General features: G+C 40.5%; 4 protein-coding genes across 4 annotated transcripts; 3 read left to right on the forward strand and 1 right to left on the reverse strand.

The window, feature by feature from the left end:
- Window positions 1-1,282: 1,282 nt before the first annotated feature.
- LOC109178292 (calcium/calmodulin-regulated receptor-like kinase 1) lies at window positions 1,283-4,214 on the forward strand. Its single transcript, XM_019327917.1, has 8 exons — window positions 1,283-1,383; window positions 1,488-1,861; window positions 2,518-2,671; window positions 2,795-2,921; window positions 3,022-3,107; window positions 3,215-3,286; window positions 3,377-3,580; window positions 3,750-4,214. The coding sequence occupies exons 2-8, from the start codon at window positions 1,548-1,550 to the stop codon at window positions 4,080-4,082; spliced, it is 1,290 nt and encodes a 429-aa protein (XP_019183462.1). The 5' UTR covers window positions 1,283-1,383; window positions 1,488-1,547; the 3' UTR covers window positions 4,083-4,214.
- Window positions 4,215-6,760: 2,546 nt separating this feature from the next.
- LOC109178294 (50S ribosomal protein L24, chloroplastic) lies at window positions 6,761-8,603 on the forward strand. Its single transcript, XM_019327918.1, has 4 exons — window positions 6,761-6,957; window positions 7,728-7,766; window positions 7,860-8,090; window positions 8,204-8,603. Exons 1-4 carry the CDS (start codon window positions 6,856-6,858, stop codon window positions 8,414-8,416), a joined length of 585 nt encoding a protein of 194 aa, XP_019183463.1. The 5' UTR covers window positions 6,761-6,855; the 3' UTR covers window positions 8,417-8,603.
- A 594-nt stretch (window positions 8,604-9,197) lies between these two features.
- LOC109178295 (histone H2A.6) lies at window positions 9,198-10,041 on the forward strand. Its single transcript, XM_019327919.1, has 2 exons — window positions 9,198-9,499; window positions 9,621-10,041. The coding sequence occupies exons 1-2, from the start codon at window positions 9,311-9,313 to the stop codon at window positions 9,831-9,833; spliced, it is 402 nt and encodes a 133-aa protein (XP_019183464.1). The 5' UTR covers window positions 9,198-9,310; the 3' UTR covers window positions 9,834-10,041.
- Window positions 9,981-15,085, reverse strand: LOC109178291 (formin-like protein 5). Its single transcript, XM_019327916.1, has 5 exons — window positions 14,380-15,085; window positions 11,810-13,797; window positions 11,513-11,715; window positions 11,022-11,257; window positions 9,981-10,934 (listed from the first exon to the last, which is right to left on the reverse strand). Exons 1-5 carry the CDS (start codon window positions 14,539-14,541, stop codon window positions 10,194-10,196), a joined length of 3,330 nt encoding a protein of 1,109 aa, XP_019183461.1. The 5' UTR covers window positions 14,542-15,085; the 3' UTR covers window positions 9,981-10,193.
- Window positions 15,086-16,451: the final 1,366 nt, after the last annotated feature.

The raw sequence follows: 16,451 nt of genomic DNA on the forward strand, positions 1-16,451 counted from the left end.
TTATAAAAATTAAATTCATAACTTTTAAATATGATAATTATGTCATTCACTTAATCATTCTTTCGGAATTGAATGTTGAAATTTTATATGTAAATATATCCAATGAGATATTGAAATTTAGATTAGGATTAAACACGAGTTAATCATCGTAAATTTATGACGCGCTTAAATTAAAATCTAGTCAAACATGTCTTCATCGTGTAATGTGTACATAAGAGTTGTAATATCTATGGATCTTAAATTATGATTTAACATTTGATTTTTATAGTAATCCACTTAGTTCCAACTAAACTTTTCTTGAGAAAATTTTGTATCACTATTCGATTGTTAGTAAACTTTGTTCTTATATAATAATTTGTAAATTACACTAAAAAGACAATGTGCAATATGCTTAACCAATCATGTTTTGTTACACCCACTCGTCATTCCTTTCGGATAACTTAGTTTTAACTAATGCCTTGATGATACTTATTGGTATTAAAGTCTATGTTTTTTTTTCCTGAGTACTACTGACTCTATTATAATATAGTATATGTTCATGCATACTTTCTCAACTTATTGAAGCACAAATGGTCAACGCCTCTGAAGTTCGAGTTTATTTATTTGGGCTTATTTGACTTGTTGAAAATATAGTACGTGACTTCATGGCACAAACTCTATGTTCTTAGTATTCATTTGGGCTCCTATGCACCTTTGGGCTGAGTGGGGGTAATTCCATTAGATGAAGCCCATTTGCTTTTGTCAGGTTGGAGTTAGGTTGACAGTTGATTACTGCCATTACCATATTTCCAAACTGTTTTCAACTGCCAAACAACCAAACTTTGATTCAACAAGTCACGACAACCATATTATAGTACTCTCGATTCATCTTACATTGTCAACTGCTACACCTAAAAAAAAAAAAAAAATATGCGTCACAATTTTTTTTTTTTATTAATAAAATTATGATACGTGACAGAGTTTTATTATTTTTTTTTTTGTATCATTTTCCGGAACTGGTGGGCCCCTTCTTTATTTGCCTTTCCTCAATTTTGGTATTTTTTTTTCCTTTTTTTCCCTGTAATTTTCTTTTGAATCATAAGTAGTACTTAAGTAGTCAAGTGATGAATGAAAAGTAGTCGTTTTCTTTGAAAATTGGATACATTTCCTTTGATACTATCACGAAAAAGAAATTAAATATTCGCGCAATGCGAGTATGGTAACTATTATCCACATAAAAGGTAAATTTTTAACGTTGTACTACAACATAGAATATTGTCGTGATTGTCGTCGATTGCCTTCCCTCCAAACTCCAAAGTCCACTCTTGCAAGCGGTGACGGGCGATTGTCATTTGCATCGGAAAAGCGATCGCCGCATTCAAACCCTCAAGTGCTGCTCTTCCGGTAAGAACGAACAGAAAAAACTATTCTTTACGGTTTTCCGTTCATTTCTTTGTTTGAATTGAACGCCATTTGAGTCTCGTGAGTGCAAAATGCACGTTTTCTAGACTGTTGAGCTCGCCGGCCGGCCGGCGGGATGTTTAGATAGCTGAGAGAGGGGGGAAGCGATGAAGGAGCTGTCATCCGGGTTGATAATCGGGACTTCTATAGGGGTGGTGATCGGAGTGTTTTTGGCGGTGCTTGGAGTTTTCTGCTTTAGGGTACATAAGAAGCGGTGTCAGATAGGGAGTAGCAGTTCTAGGAGGGCGGCGGCGATCCCAATCCGACCAAACGCCGCTGACGCCTCCACGGTGTTGTCAGATTCCTCCGTCGCCACCGATTCTCCGAGGAGAACTGTGGATTCTGGGACTTCCCTCTGGCTTGGGGGTCTTAGGAGGGCAAGTGCGCTGTCTGCTTCTGGGATTCTTCAGTATTCTTACAAGTATGTTATTACCAATCCCACAAGATTATGAAACTCTTACACTGCGACTGACAGGGCTCGATCCTTCGTCATTGCCCATAATTTGACACCTAAGAACTAACTGAGTTACGCTAATGTTTTGTTTACTGTTCAAAAGTATTGATGTATAAATATCATAGGCTTTCTTGGTTTGAACTTGTCAAGCTATGGGCAATTTAGGCTGGTTTACTGTCTTTAGGATCACAGGATTTACCCAATGCACACTCTCGGGTAGTTACCGAAATTTTCTTCATCATTCCAAAAAAAAAAATGTTATCTTTAATGCAAAAGAACTTAGGTTAGTTTACCTCCTTGTGATCTTCAGAGTCACGGGATTTACCCAATGCACACTCTCCGGTAGTGACGGGAATTTTCCTGTCACTCCAAAAAACTGTTATCTTTAATGCAAAAGAACTTAGGTTGGTTTACCTCCTTGTGATCTTTAGGGTTACGGGATTTACCCAATGCACACTCTCGAATAGTGGCAGGGGTTTTCCTCGTCATTCAAAAAAATTGTTTCCTTTTTTACTGCAAAAGTATTGATGTATAAAGATCATTGTCAATGTGTTCTGCTGTTTTATTGCATTGCATTAACTAAAGTTTCTCAATCTATGTTTCCTGATACTATACATGGGCAGGGATCTGCAGAGAGCAACTTATAATTTTTCGACATTGATTGGGCAAGGGGCGTATGGGCCTGTGTATAAAGCTCAGCTGGAAACTGGTGAGTCTGTTGCTGTCAAAGTTCTTGCCATGGATTCTAAGCAAGGGGAAAAAGAGTTCCAAACCGAGGTACTTTCCCCCTTCAATGAGAACAAATTTGACTGCCAATCACATTAATGGTTGAGCAAAATTCGCTGTGTTTTACACTGATCAGTTTGATGTTATTATAACAACATTGTATGTTTATCTTAGGTTGTGTTACTTGGAAGGTTACATCATAGGAACCTAGTGAACTTGTTAGGATACTGTGCAGAGAAGGGTCAAAATATGCTTATCTATGTCTACATGAGTAAGGGCAGTTTGGCTTCTCATCTATATGGTAAGTCGGGAATAACTTTATTCCTAATTCATTGGCTGCATAACCTTCTTATCCTTCTTAATCATACATTTCCCCCTTTTTGTTCTTTTTGTGAGATAAGATGATAGGCTTGAGCCATTGAGCTGGGATTTGAGGGCTCAAATTGCTCTCGATGTAGCCCGGGGATTGGAATATCTCCACGATGGGGTAAGCTTTGCTTCTTTTTGCTATGATCAATTACCAATATCTAATTCGTTGGCCTGCCTAGTCACGAGCCTTCGTGATTTCTTTTTCTTCTTGTTTTTGTTCTTTAGGCAGTCCCTCCTGTGATACACCGGGATATTAAGTCATCCAACATTTTGTTAGACCAGTCGACGAGGGCCAGGGTACGCAATTGTTTGTTTGTTTAGATGTGCTTATTTTGCCTCTTGAAAAGAACTGTGAATTGCTCTTGAACTGTATTCTTCTATGAGCAGGTTGCTGATTTCGGTCTTTCAAGAGAGGAGATGGTTACTAAACACGCTTCCAACATCCGGGGAACGTTTGGGTATCTTGATCCCGAGTACATATCAAGTAGGACCTTTACCAAGAAGAGCGACGTTTACAGTTTCGGGGTATTGCTCTTTGAGCTTGTGGCGGGTAGACATCCTCTTCAGGGTGTTATGGAGTATGTCGAACTGGTAAGCAGATCATGACTCTGTTTGACAGAACTTATAGTTTATTTTAAACTACGAATAAGCTATAAACTCTATTTGGTTAAACTGAGAGTTTAAAATAATAGCTTATTTTATAACAGAGCCATCATATATTCACATTCTTCTACTTTACGTGTTGAAAACCGCCCGGCAGGCTGCCATGACGGCGGATGTGAAAGGCGGGTGGGAGGAGATTGTGGATCCGCGCCTCAATGGGAAGTTCGATTTGCAGGAACTGAATGGTGTGTCGGCTCTAGCATACAGATGTGTGAACCGCGCTCCCAAGAAACGGCCTGCGATGAGGGACATTGTGCAGGTTCTATCTAGGATACTCAAATCTAGACATAGCAAAAAACATCCTAGGCATTTGCCTGCTACACCAGAAGAGGTTTGCATCAGTATGGTGGATGGAGATCATAAGAGTCCAACGTTTGGACTGCAACGGGTGGAATCCATGGATATCACAGCTGAATCATGTGAAGTTTGATAGCATTTTTCTTCATGTTTTCCTCTTTTTTTCCTAATTTTCATGGAATATATCATAGGATCATAGTTCAAAATATTGGTACTTGTGGAATATGTTAGTCATTTTTGAGAAATTAGGTATGCAGTATGTTATAAGATTTTTTGTGTCGGGCGTATGATAAATAACACTTTTGATTTTTGCCTCGTTTTCTAAAGAAACCATTTTGCATGGTAGAATATTTCTAAATTAATGAAAATGATAAGTGTACTTGATACCATAAATACACCAGGATATATAGATAGGTATTTGTAGTTCGATTTAGATCGTACAATTGTACGAGTCTGCTTGTAGGTGAATTCGAGCATAAAGGACAATAGATCGGAGGTTAGTTGATAAGGGTTAAGTGAGAATGTCAAAAAGTCCTATAGATCTCATCCCATCTTCATGGCATTTAAGGAGCTATTTATAGGGACTAGAAGGGAACACATGCGAGGTGTTCGGCATGCCCTCCATGTGCCCAACATGCATTGGCCCGGTCAGCAACCCTTATAATAAGTGCACGTAGTGGGTGATGATCATTGACATACTTAATTATTGTAGGACTGAGCAGAGCGTTAAACACGAGGTGAGCTATTGTCGTCTCGCGAGGGAACCAAGTCATGAAGGCAATCATGAATGGGAGTTAAGGTCGGACCTGACTAGAAGTGACACTGAGCATTGGCCCATAAGGACCACTATGAATCCATTCTTCGGGTCGAGTCGGGTCCAGATTATCATACGGGGTCAGCTCAACTCAAGAAATAGCCCCACGAGGCGTACGAGTTATGTTTCGAATAGCACATTTGTAAGCTTTGAATGAGTTGAAACAGGGGGGTTGCCAAAGTGCTCATCTCGATAAACTCTCAAGGTTGCACAAAACAAAGCGTGGATTTGGCCCACAACAAGGTCGTATTTATAAATGATAACGTTGGCAAAATTTGAAATTTTCGAAACGAATCCTTAAGTGAGCGAAAATTGTGACGAGTGCCCGATTGGTGTAACACGAGCTGAGCGTGAATCTCACGTCTCCCGATGGACCTACAATACACATAACCTTTGTTCCATCGAGGGCCTACACACAACACCCCCGCTATGATTATATAGTCCGAGCCCCTCCGTTCGAATCGCCCTCAGGGATCAGATTATGGGGCTACTTGATAGGGAATATCACTTGGTGACCTGAATATATAACCATATATGAGCTCGAAACATGACATGTACGCCTTGTGGTGCTTTCCCCGAGCCGAACCGACTTCGTATGAGACTTTGGACCCTGACTCGACATGGAATAATGGATTCCTATGGGTCCTTATATGCCAGTGCTCGGTGCCACTTCTAGTTAGGTCCGACCTTAACTCCCATTCATGATTGTCTTCACGACTTGGTTCTCCCACAGAGGACAACAACTCACCTCGTGTTTAACGCTCCGCCCAATCCGACAATAATTGAGTCCGTCATGGATCATCACCCATGTGTACTTACAATAGTTATGCTGTGCAACCGAATGTACCATGCGCACGGTGCATACGGTTCAAAACGACGTCGTTTTGATTAAAAACGTGCGTCCCACTTTAAAAAAAAATCAGGTTCGACTCTCAGCAATAGCATTATTGTGGATATATAATTATGAAATTGTGGATATATAGTTATGAAATTGTGGTTATATAGTTATGAATTTATGGATATTTAGTTCATTCATTGTGGATATTTAGTTCAATCATATATTGTGGATATTTAGTTCATTTATTGTGGATTTTTACTTCATTCATTCGTTCATTGTGGATTTTTACTTCATTCATTCATTCATTGTGGATTTTTACTTCATTCATTCACTGTGGATATATAGTTATGAAATTGTGGATATATAGTTGTGAAATTGTGGTTATATAGTTATGAATTTATGGATATTTAGTTCATTCATTGTGGATATTTAGTTCAATCATATATTGTGGATATTTAGTTCATTCATTGTGGATTTTTACTTCATTCATTCATTCATTGTGGATTTTTACTTCATTCATTCATTCATTCATTGTGGATTTTTACTTCATTCATTCACTGTGGATATATAATTATGAAATTGTGGATATATAGTTATGAAATTGTGGATATATAGTTATGAATTTCTGGATATATAAAAATGCTATTGCCGGGAATCGAACCTGATTTCTTCTTTAAGTGGGACGCGCGTTTTTTTAACCGAAACGGCGCCGTTTTGCAACCGTATGCACCTTGCAAGGTGCATTCGGTTGCACAACATAATTTGCGGTGTACTTATTATAAGGGCCGCCGACCGGGCCAGTACATGTTGGGCATGTGAAGGGCATGCCGAATAGGGGGGTCTTTGTGACTTTTTAGCATTCTCACCTAACCTTATTAATTCGGAAACTTTCGAATTTCCGACTATGCTCAAGCTCACCTACCAGCACACTCGTACGATCCAAATCTGACTACATATACTTATCCATATATCTTGGTGATCACATCGAAGACACATTAACAAATTTTGTCACTACACACCTTTAAATAATGATAACATATATTTTTTTATCATATACGGAGTATATATTTTTAAAAAGATAGTACTTCACTACATCCTGAATTTTGATGGGCCGGAACAACCCGACCCATATACAAAAATAAGGTACCCAACTTTATCTCATTCCTCGTCTTCTCGTCTCGCACTCTTCTGCGCTCTCATCTATCTTCAACTGCTAAACGCAAGACTCCATTTTTTTGGATTGAGGACCTAAAAATGGCGGCAATGGCAGCTCTGCAGAGCTCGTTCACGTCTCTTTCTCTCTCCTCCAGCTCCTTCATGGGCCAACGCTTCTCTCCCCCTCTATGCCCACCTCTGGTAAGTGCTCTCTTCTTCTTATCCCCCAAACTATCTTCCATTTCCCTGTTCTTTCAGCTCACAGTTCTTGACGTTCCTGATTTCTGCTTCATTCAAGATTTCCAGTGCCATTTTCTTTCAATTCTTGAGTTCCGAAGCTAAGGGTATAGCTGAATCGTTCCCAAAAGCGTTTCTGCAAATTGGGGTTCCTCACTTACAGATTGCTCATGGCTCAATGGGTTATCTTATAAAGTCACATTCTTTAGTTCAAAACTCTCCATTTGCCTCAGTTGCAACCATTTATATAGAAATTATAATTTTGGGTTCCCATAGAGAAATTATAATTGTTTGGCCTTTTAAGAGAATCTTAGAAGCACTTATCATACAAGACTCAGATTGTGGAATGCTTTATGAGAGAATATTAGAAGCACTTAATCAGCTAAGGCTCAATTGTGGATGTTAAGATCAGTTTAGTTTGAGATATAGGATATGCTGTTGAAACTCTGGATGTTAGATTTATAAATGCTTGTTCTTGACTCCACCCTCGATCTCTCATCAAAAACTAAATTTGCTGCTCTTGCCTTCTCCTTTCCATAGTTGTTATAGTGGATAATTTCCCCGTTTTATTGCGTAAAAAGTTGTCCTTTCGCTCCTATCAGTAGTTTGCAATAACGAAAACGAATAGTGTTTGAATGCTTTCTATAGTTATGTGCTGAAACTTCTGTTGTATATCCAACCAACGTTGTTTGTTACAGTGTGTGTAATAACAGCTTTTTGGAGATGCTATGCAGGTTAAATCGACCGAGAAGCCTTTCTCCGTTGCTGCAAGGGTATATATAATGTATTTCTATTCTATATATTAGTTTCATGCTTGATGAAAATATGTGGTGAATTGAACATTGCTCCTATTGTTACTTGAGCAGCTTAAGCGATGGGAGCGCAAAGAGTGCAAGCCAAACAGCCTTCCCGTGATACAGAAGATGCACGTTAAACTTGGAGATACGGTGAAAGTTATAGCGGGGCACGACAAAGGTAAGATCGGAGAGGTTTCCGAGATTCTCAAGCATAACAGCAAGATCGTAGTGAAAGACATTAACTTGAAGACTAAGCACGTGAAGAGCAGGACACAGGGCGAATCCGGTCAGATAATCAAGGTTGTTAATTGGATTCTTACTTCTCGTGATTTTCTCTATTCTTTCTTGGAAATGAATTCTATGGTATATCGTCTTTCCTACAAGATTTGACGTTTAAAGCTTTAATTTTTAAGGTTGAAGCACCGATTCACAGCTCGAATGTGATGCTGTACTCGAAGGAGAAGCAAGTAACGAGTAGGGTCGGTCATAAAACGCTAGACAATGGAAAACGGGTTCGGTACCTTACTAAAACCGGCGAAATTATTGACAGTGCAGAGAACTGGAAAAGAGTGGTGAAAGAAAAGGAGAAACCAAAAGAAGCTGAAGCTGCTGCTGCTGCTTCTTAGCAGGCTGCCTTGATTTTCTCTTCTTTCTGTTCTTTACCTCATCTATCTGATATGCCAATTCACATTTTGAAGCGAATGTAATGCTTAGAATAACTTGATTGTAATGTTAATTGATGTGTAAATTTTATGAATTTAGCCATTTGGGCGATTTGCTGCACTAAATGTTGGAAATAGGTTTTTCGACTTAGAGATTCGAACCGAAAATCAGTTTGAAGTATAAGGATTGCAAAGTAATAGGATAAAGAAGGAAAAAGTGTCAAATTGGCATCCTAAGACGAGTGGATAATGCAATTGAGTTCCTTAAGTGAAAAAAGTTCTATTCAAGTTTCTTATGCCGGTAAAATTCTTCAATTAAGTTTAATTTGACTTGTTTATCAGGTTATGGAATCAAATTTCAAATTCTCTCATCAAAAGAATTTTTAATTTTGTTTCAGTTAACTAAAATTTTGTAATTTACTTTCTAATAGTATATATTAAGTATACTCCACTTTTTTATAATAGACAAATCATGTTAAAAAAGAATTATATGTGAAGAATACAAGAATCATGATCCACTCACTTCACGAATAGGGATCGGGCGACAATAAAATAATTGGAAAGTGAAAATTTACGTCATCCCAAAACGATTTTGAATCATTCGAAAGCACACATGATAGAACATGAAGGGTGTCGATCCTCATCTTCACCGTTGATGCGTTCGTTATCAACGGCCAGGAGCGCCGATCCGCGTAGTCTCCTCCTATTTGTCAAAATTTGAAATCCAAAACCCTATATAAACAACTACCCTCTTCTCCGATCTTACCACCGCCCACATTTGTTCTCTCTACGAACTTGTGAATCTTCTTCCTGCTTTCGGTTTTTCTCTGTTTCAGTTCGTCGGCGGTGATAGCAGCGATGGCCGGACGTGGAAAGACTCTCGGCTCCGGTGCCGCAAAGAAGGCTCAGTCCCGGAGCAGCAAGGCTGGTCTCCAGTTCCCCGTCGGTCGTATCGCTCGGTTCCTCAAGGCCGGGAAGTACGCCGAGCGTGTTGGTGCCGGAGCTCCGGTCTATCTCGCCGCTGTGCTTGAATACCTTGCTGCTGAGGTATTTCGATGTCTATTAAACTCGTCTCGTCCAATTTCCTTCATTTCCCCCAATTTCAGTTTCTAGGGTTCCTCGAATTTCCTCAAATTTTGAATTAATAATGCTTAATTTTGGTCATTAGGTCCTCGAATTGGCTGGAAATGCAGCGAGGGACAACAAGAAGACGAGGATTGTTCCAAGGCACATCCAATTGGCCGTGAGGAACGACGAGGAGCTGAGCAAGCTGCTCGGAGATGTGACGATTGCTAATGGCGGTGTCATGCCTAACATTCACAACCTTCTGCTTCCCAAGAAGGCCGGCGGCTCATCCAAGCCCTCCGCCGATGAAGATTAGATGTAGAGAAGAAACTTCCTGTGGCTATCAGGCATTGATATGTGGTTTTGATTTGGTTCCAGAATAGCACTTTTCCTCCCTTGGGTAGATAGAATTTAGGTCAGTATTAACTAAGTTCTACTGTTTCTTGTTGTTATTAGTACCCTGTTTCTCAGCCTGTGTGAATATACATTTGAGGAAGGAAATGAAAACTACATTCTTCCATGTCTCTCTCAGCTTTAAATTAAATCAAGATTGAATTTTTTTTTCTCAATTTTTTTTATAATGAATTGAAAGCTCATTTGCATACCTATATATGAAACTAAGAAGAGTAAGAAGCCTTCATAACTCATAGTTGCAGAAAGATGATGATGAAGAAGATCATGAATCCTTTTTGGGAGCCTCTTTTGCCTTCTGCAGTTGTGCAGCTTTGATCTCTTTGCATACCTTCTCTAGTATAAGTAGGAAATCACGAACTACAACGAAAATCCTTAAACCTTCATCCTTGGCGTTATTCCCATGGAAGTAATCGCATGTGCTCTTAACCAGTGCCATTATGCGCTTCTCCTCCGTGAGCAGAAATGAGACATCAACCTCGGCATCATGCACGAAAGCCTTCAGTGTCTGGTAGAACGGATCGTCTGTGGGTACATTGTCGATTAACGAGTTTAGGACTCCCCTGGCTTGTATTAGCCCATGGCCTTGCTTGGCAACTGTTATTTGCATGCTATCTGCATCGATAATTGCACATTTCTTCACATTCTCGAGCTCGGTTGTCAGGCCTGACACGACCTGGAGACCGATGTCTCTTAAATTCTCCTCGGAATCATTGGGGACATCGTGGAGTAGATCTTCCGACTTGATGCTCGACATGCTCCTTAGCTCCTTGGCTGCCCGCACAGCTCTTATGCCTTCTCTGCGGACAATCTCTTGAACGACAAAGTGCAGGAGCGTGGTCTTGCCATCTACCCCTTTCACGTCCGATAATTTTAGCAGCGTGTCGAGTTTGAATGCTTGTGCTCCACCTCGGTAGGTCCCATCGTTCATGCGATTCCCAGTTTTGAGAACAGCCTCGAGGAGTTTCATAAACAGCCTGCTATTCTGCAGTTCCGTGCAAGCATCCTGGAGAAAAACGATGGGGACAAAAACTTAAAACTTCAAGAATCCGAATAGCAATGAAGCCAACTAGTTTAGAAAGACGAGATCTACCTCTAAGGTTTTAAACGACTCTTTAACCCCTGCTACCTCCTCCGGAAGTGTGCACATGAAGAGCAGTGTTTCTAGCCTCTTAAAGGCGAATGGAATGTCGACTATGATTTTCATGAACCTGTCTGCATGCCCTAGTTTAGAAAGATCTTCGGTAAAGAGCCTCAGCTTCAGCTCTTCATCAGACGTCGGGGCCATCCTCAGCAGAGTTTGAATTAGCTCGGGTGGAAGTTCGTTTCCTGGTTCACTATAAAACGTTAGCCACTCATTTCACACCGGAAATATGCAACAACAAAGTACTGAAATCTCCACTATCAAGAACGCTTTAAAAATTCACTATCGGAGGGAAAATGATGTCTAAGGAAGCATATGATTCCATTCTAGCAAATAAAGATAATATTTTTAGTTTTTGCTTGGAACTGTTTTCAAACCAAAACCATAAACAAAAGAAAATCATTATCAAATGGCCCCTAAAGAATGGCAGGCATACTCACCTTCTTTAATAGCATCGCAAACTTCTTCTGTTGTAACATTTAAAGCTTTTAGGAGAATTGATATATTTTGTGCTTTCTTTTGATCAATAATTTGAATAAACTGGGGTGCTTTTGTTTTGGCTTTGTCGTCTTTCTTGGTTTCTTGTTTGTTTTTTTCTTGAGCAGCAAAACCAAATAGAGTCTCTATCATCTCTTCGTTAAACCTGTTTCGATCAAACACATTGTGGAGTAAGTGCATTAGTATACAAACACTGATTCATTAATTAAAAAGAAAAAAGAGAGAAAAGAAAAACTTACTGGAAAGATCCTGTTTTTATCTGATGCCAAACCATTGCATGATCAGGGCTGGCTAGAACCTTATCCCAGAAGAATGGCTTTAGTTTAGTTTTAGGTGGGCCCGTTGGCGCTGCCCCTCGACCACCCGCTCCAACAGATGGAGGCCGTTTCATACCCGGTGGAGGTGGACGCGGTGAACCAGCACAACCAGGTGGAGGTGGTGGTCCGCCAGCACTTGGGACTTGCAGCAGTGGCGGTGGTGGTGGGCCACCACCACCACCGGGAGCTGGCGGTGGTGGTGGGCCACCACCACCACCGGGAGCTGGCGGTGGTGGCACGCCAACATTAGGGGCTCGTAGCAGTGACGGTCTAGCACCACCGGGCGATGGTGGCGGGCCAACATTAGGGGCTTGCAGCAGTGACGGTTCAGCAGCACCACCGGGAGGTGGCGGTGGTCTTGGGCCACTGGGGACTCGCGGCAGTGATGGGCCAGCACCAGACTGCGGGAATGGACCACCGCCTGGAGGTGTTGGTGGTTGTCGGCCACTGCCCGGAGATGGTGGAGGGCCATGGCCACTGCCTGGAGGCGGTGGGAGAGGCAGGCCATTACCTGGGGCCGGGGGAGGACCACCAATTACAAGAGAAGGCAGAGCTGGTGGAGGAACGCCATCATCAACAGGCAGTGGTGAAGGGGGTACTGCAGGAATTACCCTACCCGGGGGAGGCTTTAGCGGAGGCATTGCACCTTCCCCGGGAGGAGGAGGTAATAGCGAAGGAGTAGGGACTGCTGGAGGAGGGGGTAGTACAGGAGCTACCCTACCAGGTGGAAGCTTTAGTGGAGGCAGTGCAGCTTCCTCGGGAGGAGGTGGCGGCAAAGGTTCAGCTTCCTCTGGAAGAGGTGGCGGTGAAGGATCTGCTTCCTCGGGAGGAGGAGGAGGTGGTGATGAAGGAGCAGCAGCTTCATCAGGAGGATCGAGTACTGGAGGAGGTTCCTCGGGAACTACCCTACCCGAGGGAGGCTGGCCTAAACCGGGCGCCAATTGTGCAGAATCCTCTACACAGTTTGCAGAAACACTGGAAATACTTCCTATAGGAGCTTCTAATTTGGTGGAGTTACTTTCAGCCTGTGGCTCCACAGACAAATTTTCGCCCATTTTTTCACCCGAGTTCTTAGAAACTGAACGGTTACCAAGATTTCGGTTACTTAACGAATTCCCAAAAGGCGGCGCCTTGTGTGAAGAAGCTGAAGCTGAAATTTCGAAGTTGGAAATATTCAGCGAAGCAGAAGACAGACAAACCACGATAACAAAACGAAACCATTGATTCTTACCAGAGAAGTCATTTCTGCTTAGGGTCAAAAGAGGCTTCTCGTCGTTTGGTCCCGGTCCCGGTCCCGGTCCATTGTAGAAAACCTTCAAATAACATATAAAAAACAGGGAAACTACGATACTCGTTACTGCAGCAGTCACAGTAACCGCGATAATCAGTGTCTGAGTGTGGCTAGCTTGGTCGCCTCCATCCGAAAGCTCACGAGCCCCGGGCTTTAAGCTCGAACCCAAGACGTTCAACGGCTGCTGCACTGCAGGATCATCGGACGGTTCAGATTTAAACGCTTTAGCCCTCGGATGTGATGGACTGCGTGATGATGCCACTTTGTGGTACGGAAAAGGGGACTCTCCAAACCGCTGAATCAATTCATACTGTTTACCCACACTGTGCCTAGCAAACAAACTGTCCATAAACCTTGTATACCAAGCTTTCGAACCCTTTCCCTTTCCAGACACAAGAAACATCATATTTTTCTTCCTTAAACAATCCACGAGGGCTTGTTTAACCGGCGGGTGCAAGAAATTTATAAACTTCTGCTTATCGTCTTTGGTTCTTGACCTGGTACCTTTGGAAACGATTCCATTGTTCCCTTTGTTCTCTTGGATGTAAAACTCGAGATCTTGAACTGTTGCCATGGCATCTATCAACTCTACCCTACAGTTTAGCCATACTAGCTCAGCCTGCAGCAGCAACACACTTCCATTCAAATTTATCCTATACATACATTACATATATATATACACATAATCACACAATCTTATACATAAGCATTACAAAACAAGAAACACTACAACTATAAATTTCATATTCTCTCAAGAAAATTTTCGCGGATATTTCACAATGCTGTCACATTCTTTAGGACTATCGTCTTAAAGGGTATATGCAATTATACGATAAGAAAAGAAAAAGTATATCAACCAACGAGAAATAACTGGAAAAGAATCGAAGAAATAGAAATCCCCAAGGCTAGCTTAGAATACCTAATAAATGAAGTCTACCTCATAGTATAACGACCATCAAACAGAAAATCGAAACACATACTTGATCCTGATATATGAGCAAATGATAGCTACTAAAGGAACCATTCATGGTCATCTTTCTACATCACCATATGGTCCTAAACTCCAGCATTTATGGCCCTAAACTCCAGCATTTACGAAACATATCTATGGAACATGGCAACTTCCTATGAACCCAAAGCTCAATCAGACAACCAAAAACACACAAAGCTGGAACATGAACAGGGTATAGCAACCTAGTACCTTATCTTGATTTATCTCCCCAGAGTTGATTAGAGTGGCCAGTAAATCCTCTTGGGCCTCTTCTGACATTAGTGACATGTTCTCCTTCTCCTGGCTTGCTGATCCTACAGTGATAATCATAAACACATACACAATATACAAAAGCACTCCCTTGACATACATTTGTTCTTAAATCAGCACCCAAAACCCATTCAACACTTTTCATATCATTACTAAAACCAAACCCAGAACCTAAAAACCGGCCCCCTTGCTCAAAATAGCCCAAAGGTGAAGTCTTTGAAGCCACAATCATCAATGCCAGACATTTCCCAATGCACAGCACTTCAAGTGTCACAATCATAGAATTTCTGCCAAGAATTGTAGTGACCCACATCTAAAATTCATCCAAAAATCAATTTGAGGAGTCAACCTCCTCCACAATTGTTTTCTTTTACGCCTTCTCCCCCCAGAAAAAAGCCAAAATTTGGGATTGAAATCAAGAAATGCAATACCAAGCTCGTAGAATCAGAATGGGAATAGTTCCTAGAAATTGGATCCTCCGGAAACTACCAACCCACGAACCCAAAAAGATATTTCCTTTTTCTCCAAATCCCTAATCTTGAAGGTTTTTGCGCATTCTGGGATCCAGCAAAAGAAGCTCCAAATGCACAGACTTTGAATAATCAGGAATAGGGTGGCGTGGGATGGTGACCGCCGAGCATGCCAGTTTTTTACATGGGATGAAAGCTGGAAGGACATAACAATCGTTATTTGCCTTTTGGTTTCTTTGTCTCTTTTTCCCTTTTTTTTTTTTCAAAAAATTAATTTTTTTCAACTTTGTTTCTCGTTCAATCGATAACACATGAGTTGTCTTACCTATCTCTTGTTCATGCCAAAATGAAAATAAAAAATAAAAAATAAAAGAATATAGTGTAAAAGGTCTTTTTATTCTTTTAAATTTTTTATATTATTATGTTATTATATACAAAAATATTTTTAAAATAAAAGATCATATATATATGCCACATTGTTGATGATAGGATGAATTATGGTAATTCGTAATGAGGTTAATTAATTTATATAAGAAAATAGTTGTAATTCGACAACTTTTGATTTAGATAGATAATTGTTCTGTTTTTGGATTTGAAGGTTATGAATTGAGTAGTAGAAGTTGGGAGAGATTCCCTGTATCCAAACCGATATGTTAAAAAAAAATCTTTTTACATAAAAATTTGAAAAAAAAAACTACTCCGTAGCTTTTTTTTATTAAGTTGAGTCAAATGAATTGTTATTATATTTGTTGGTGGGCAAGATTGTATAAGTACTATGTGGTCAAGTTCCTTCAAGGTTCTTTAAATAATATTTGTTTTGCAAATAGTAGTCAACCATATAAGCAGTTGCCTACACACACACACACACACACACACACACACATATATATATATATATATATATATATATATATATATATAGAGGGTTGCATTCAAATACAAACCCCCTTAAAGTACAAATTTCCCTTAAAATACAAACTTGAGCTCGTGCACACATTAACATATTTACATGCACACAACGCGTACTGTTAACAATTTATGGGATTAGCACGTGCACACATTAACATACTTACATGCACACAACGCGTAAGAGGAAAAATCAGAACCATCCATTAAAGCTCGTGCACACATTAACATACTTACATGCACACAGCGCGTAGGAGGAAAAAATCAGGACTGTCCAATACCACCATCCAATGGCGTCAAATTGTTCACAGATTTGTATTTTAAGATGTGTTTTTACCTGAATGTAATTAAATCTATATAATAATAATAATAATAATAATAATAATAATAATAATAATAATATTCTGTGTCTTTCTGTCCGGCTTCCAATTCGATATGATCAAGATGGCCTGGTCCTCCTCCATTTGGATGGAACCAGCCAACATTCTAATCTTCTAACGTAAGCATTTTTCCCAACACAATCTAACTCCAAACTTATGTTTTGATTCCCTCGCTCGTCTTTTTCAACTCCCATGCATCCCTTTATTTTTATATCATGCATTGTTAGATCAAGCTAAGCGGCCATGCATGCATGCC

Source organism: Ipomoea nil, unplaced genomic scaffold (assembly GCF_001879475.1).
Source record: "Ipomoea nil cultivar Tokyo-kokei standard unplaced genomic scaffold, Asagao_1.1 scaffold0813, whole genome shotgun sequence".
Lineage (NCBI taxonomy): Eukaryota > Viridiplantae > Streptophyta > Magnoliopsida > Solanales > Convolvulaceae > Ipomoea > Ipomoea nil.

Coding starts and splice junctions, on each gene's coding strand:
- LOC109178295 (XM_019327919.1), top strand. CDS start 9,311: ATGGCCGGACGTGGAAAGACTCTCGGCTCCGGTGCCGCAAAGAAGGCT. Junction 9,500..9,620: donor TTGAATACCTTGCTGCTGAG/GTATTTCGATGT, acceptor TTTGGTCATTAG/GTCCTCGAATTGGCTGGAAA.
- LOC109178291 (XM_019327916.1), bottom strand. CDS start 14,541: ATGTATGTCAAGGGAGTGCTTTTGTATATTGTGTATGTGTTTATGATT. Junction 13,798..14,379: donor GGGAGATAAATCAAGATAAG/GTACTAGGTTGC, acceptor TTGCTGCTGCAG/GCTGAGCTAGTATGGCTAAA. Junction 11,716..11,809: donor ATAAAAACAGGATCTTTCCA/GTAAGTTTTTCT, acceptor TGATCGAAACAG/GTTTAACGAAGAGATGATAG.
- LOC109178294 (XM_019327918.1), top strand. CDS start 6,856: ATGGCGGCAATGGCAGCTCTGCAGAGCTCGTTCACGTCTCTTTCTCTC. Junction 6,958..7,727: donor CCCCTCTATGCCCACCTCTG/GTAAGTGCTCTC, acceptor GATGCTATGCAG/GTTAAATCGACCGAGAAGCC. Junction 8,091..8,203: donor AATCCGGTCAGATAATCAAG/GTTGTTAATTGG, acceptor TTAATTTTTAAG/GTTGAAGCACCGATTCACAG.
- LOC109178292 (XM_019327917.1), top strand. CDS start 1,548: ATGAAGGAGCTGTCATCCGGGTTGATAATCGGGACTTCTATAGGGGTG. Junction 3,287..3,376: donor ACCAGTCGACGAGGGCCAGG/GTACGCAATTGT, acceptor TTCTATGAGCAG/GTTGCTGATTTCGGTCTTTC. Junction 3,581..3,749: donor TTATGGAGTATGTCGAACTG/GTAAGCAGATCA, acceptor ACCGCCCGGCAG/GCTGCCATGACGGCGGATGT.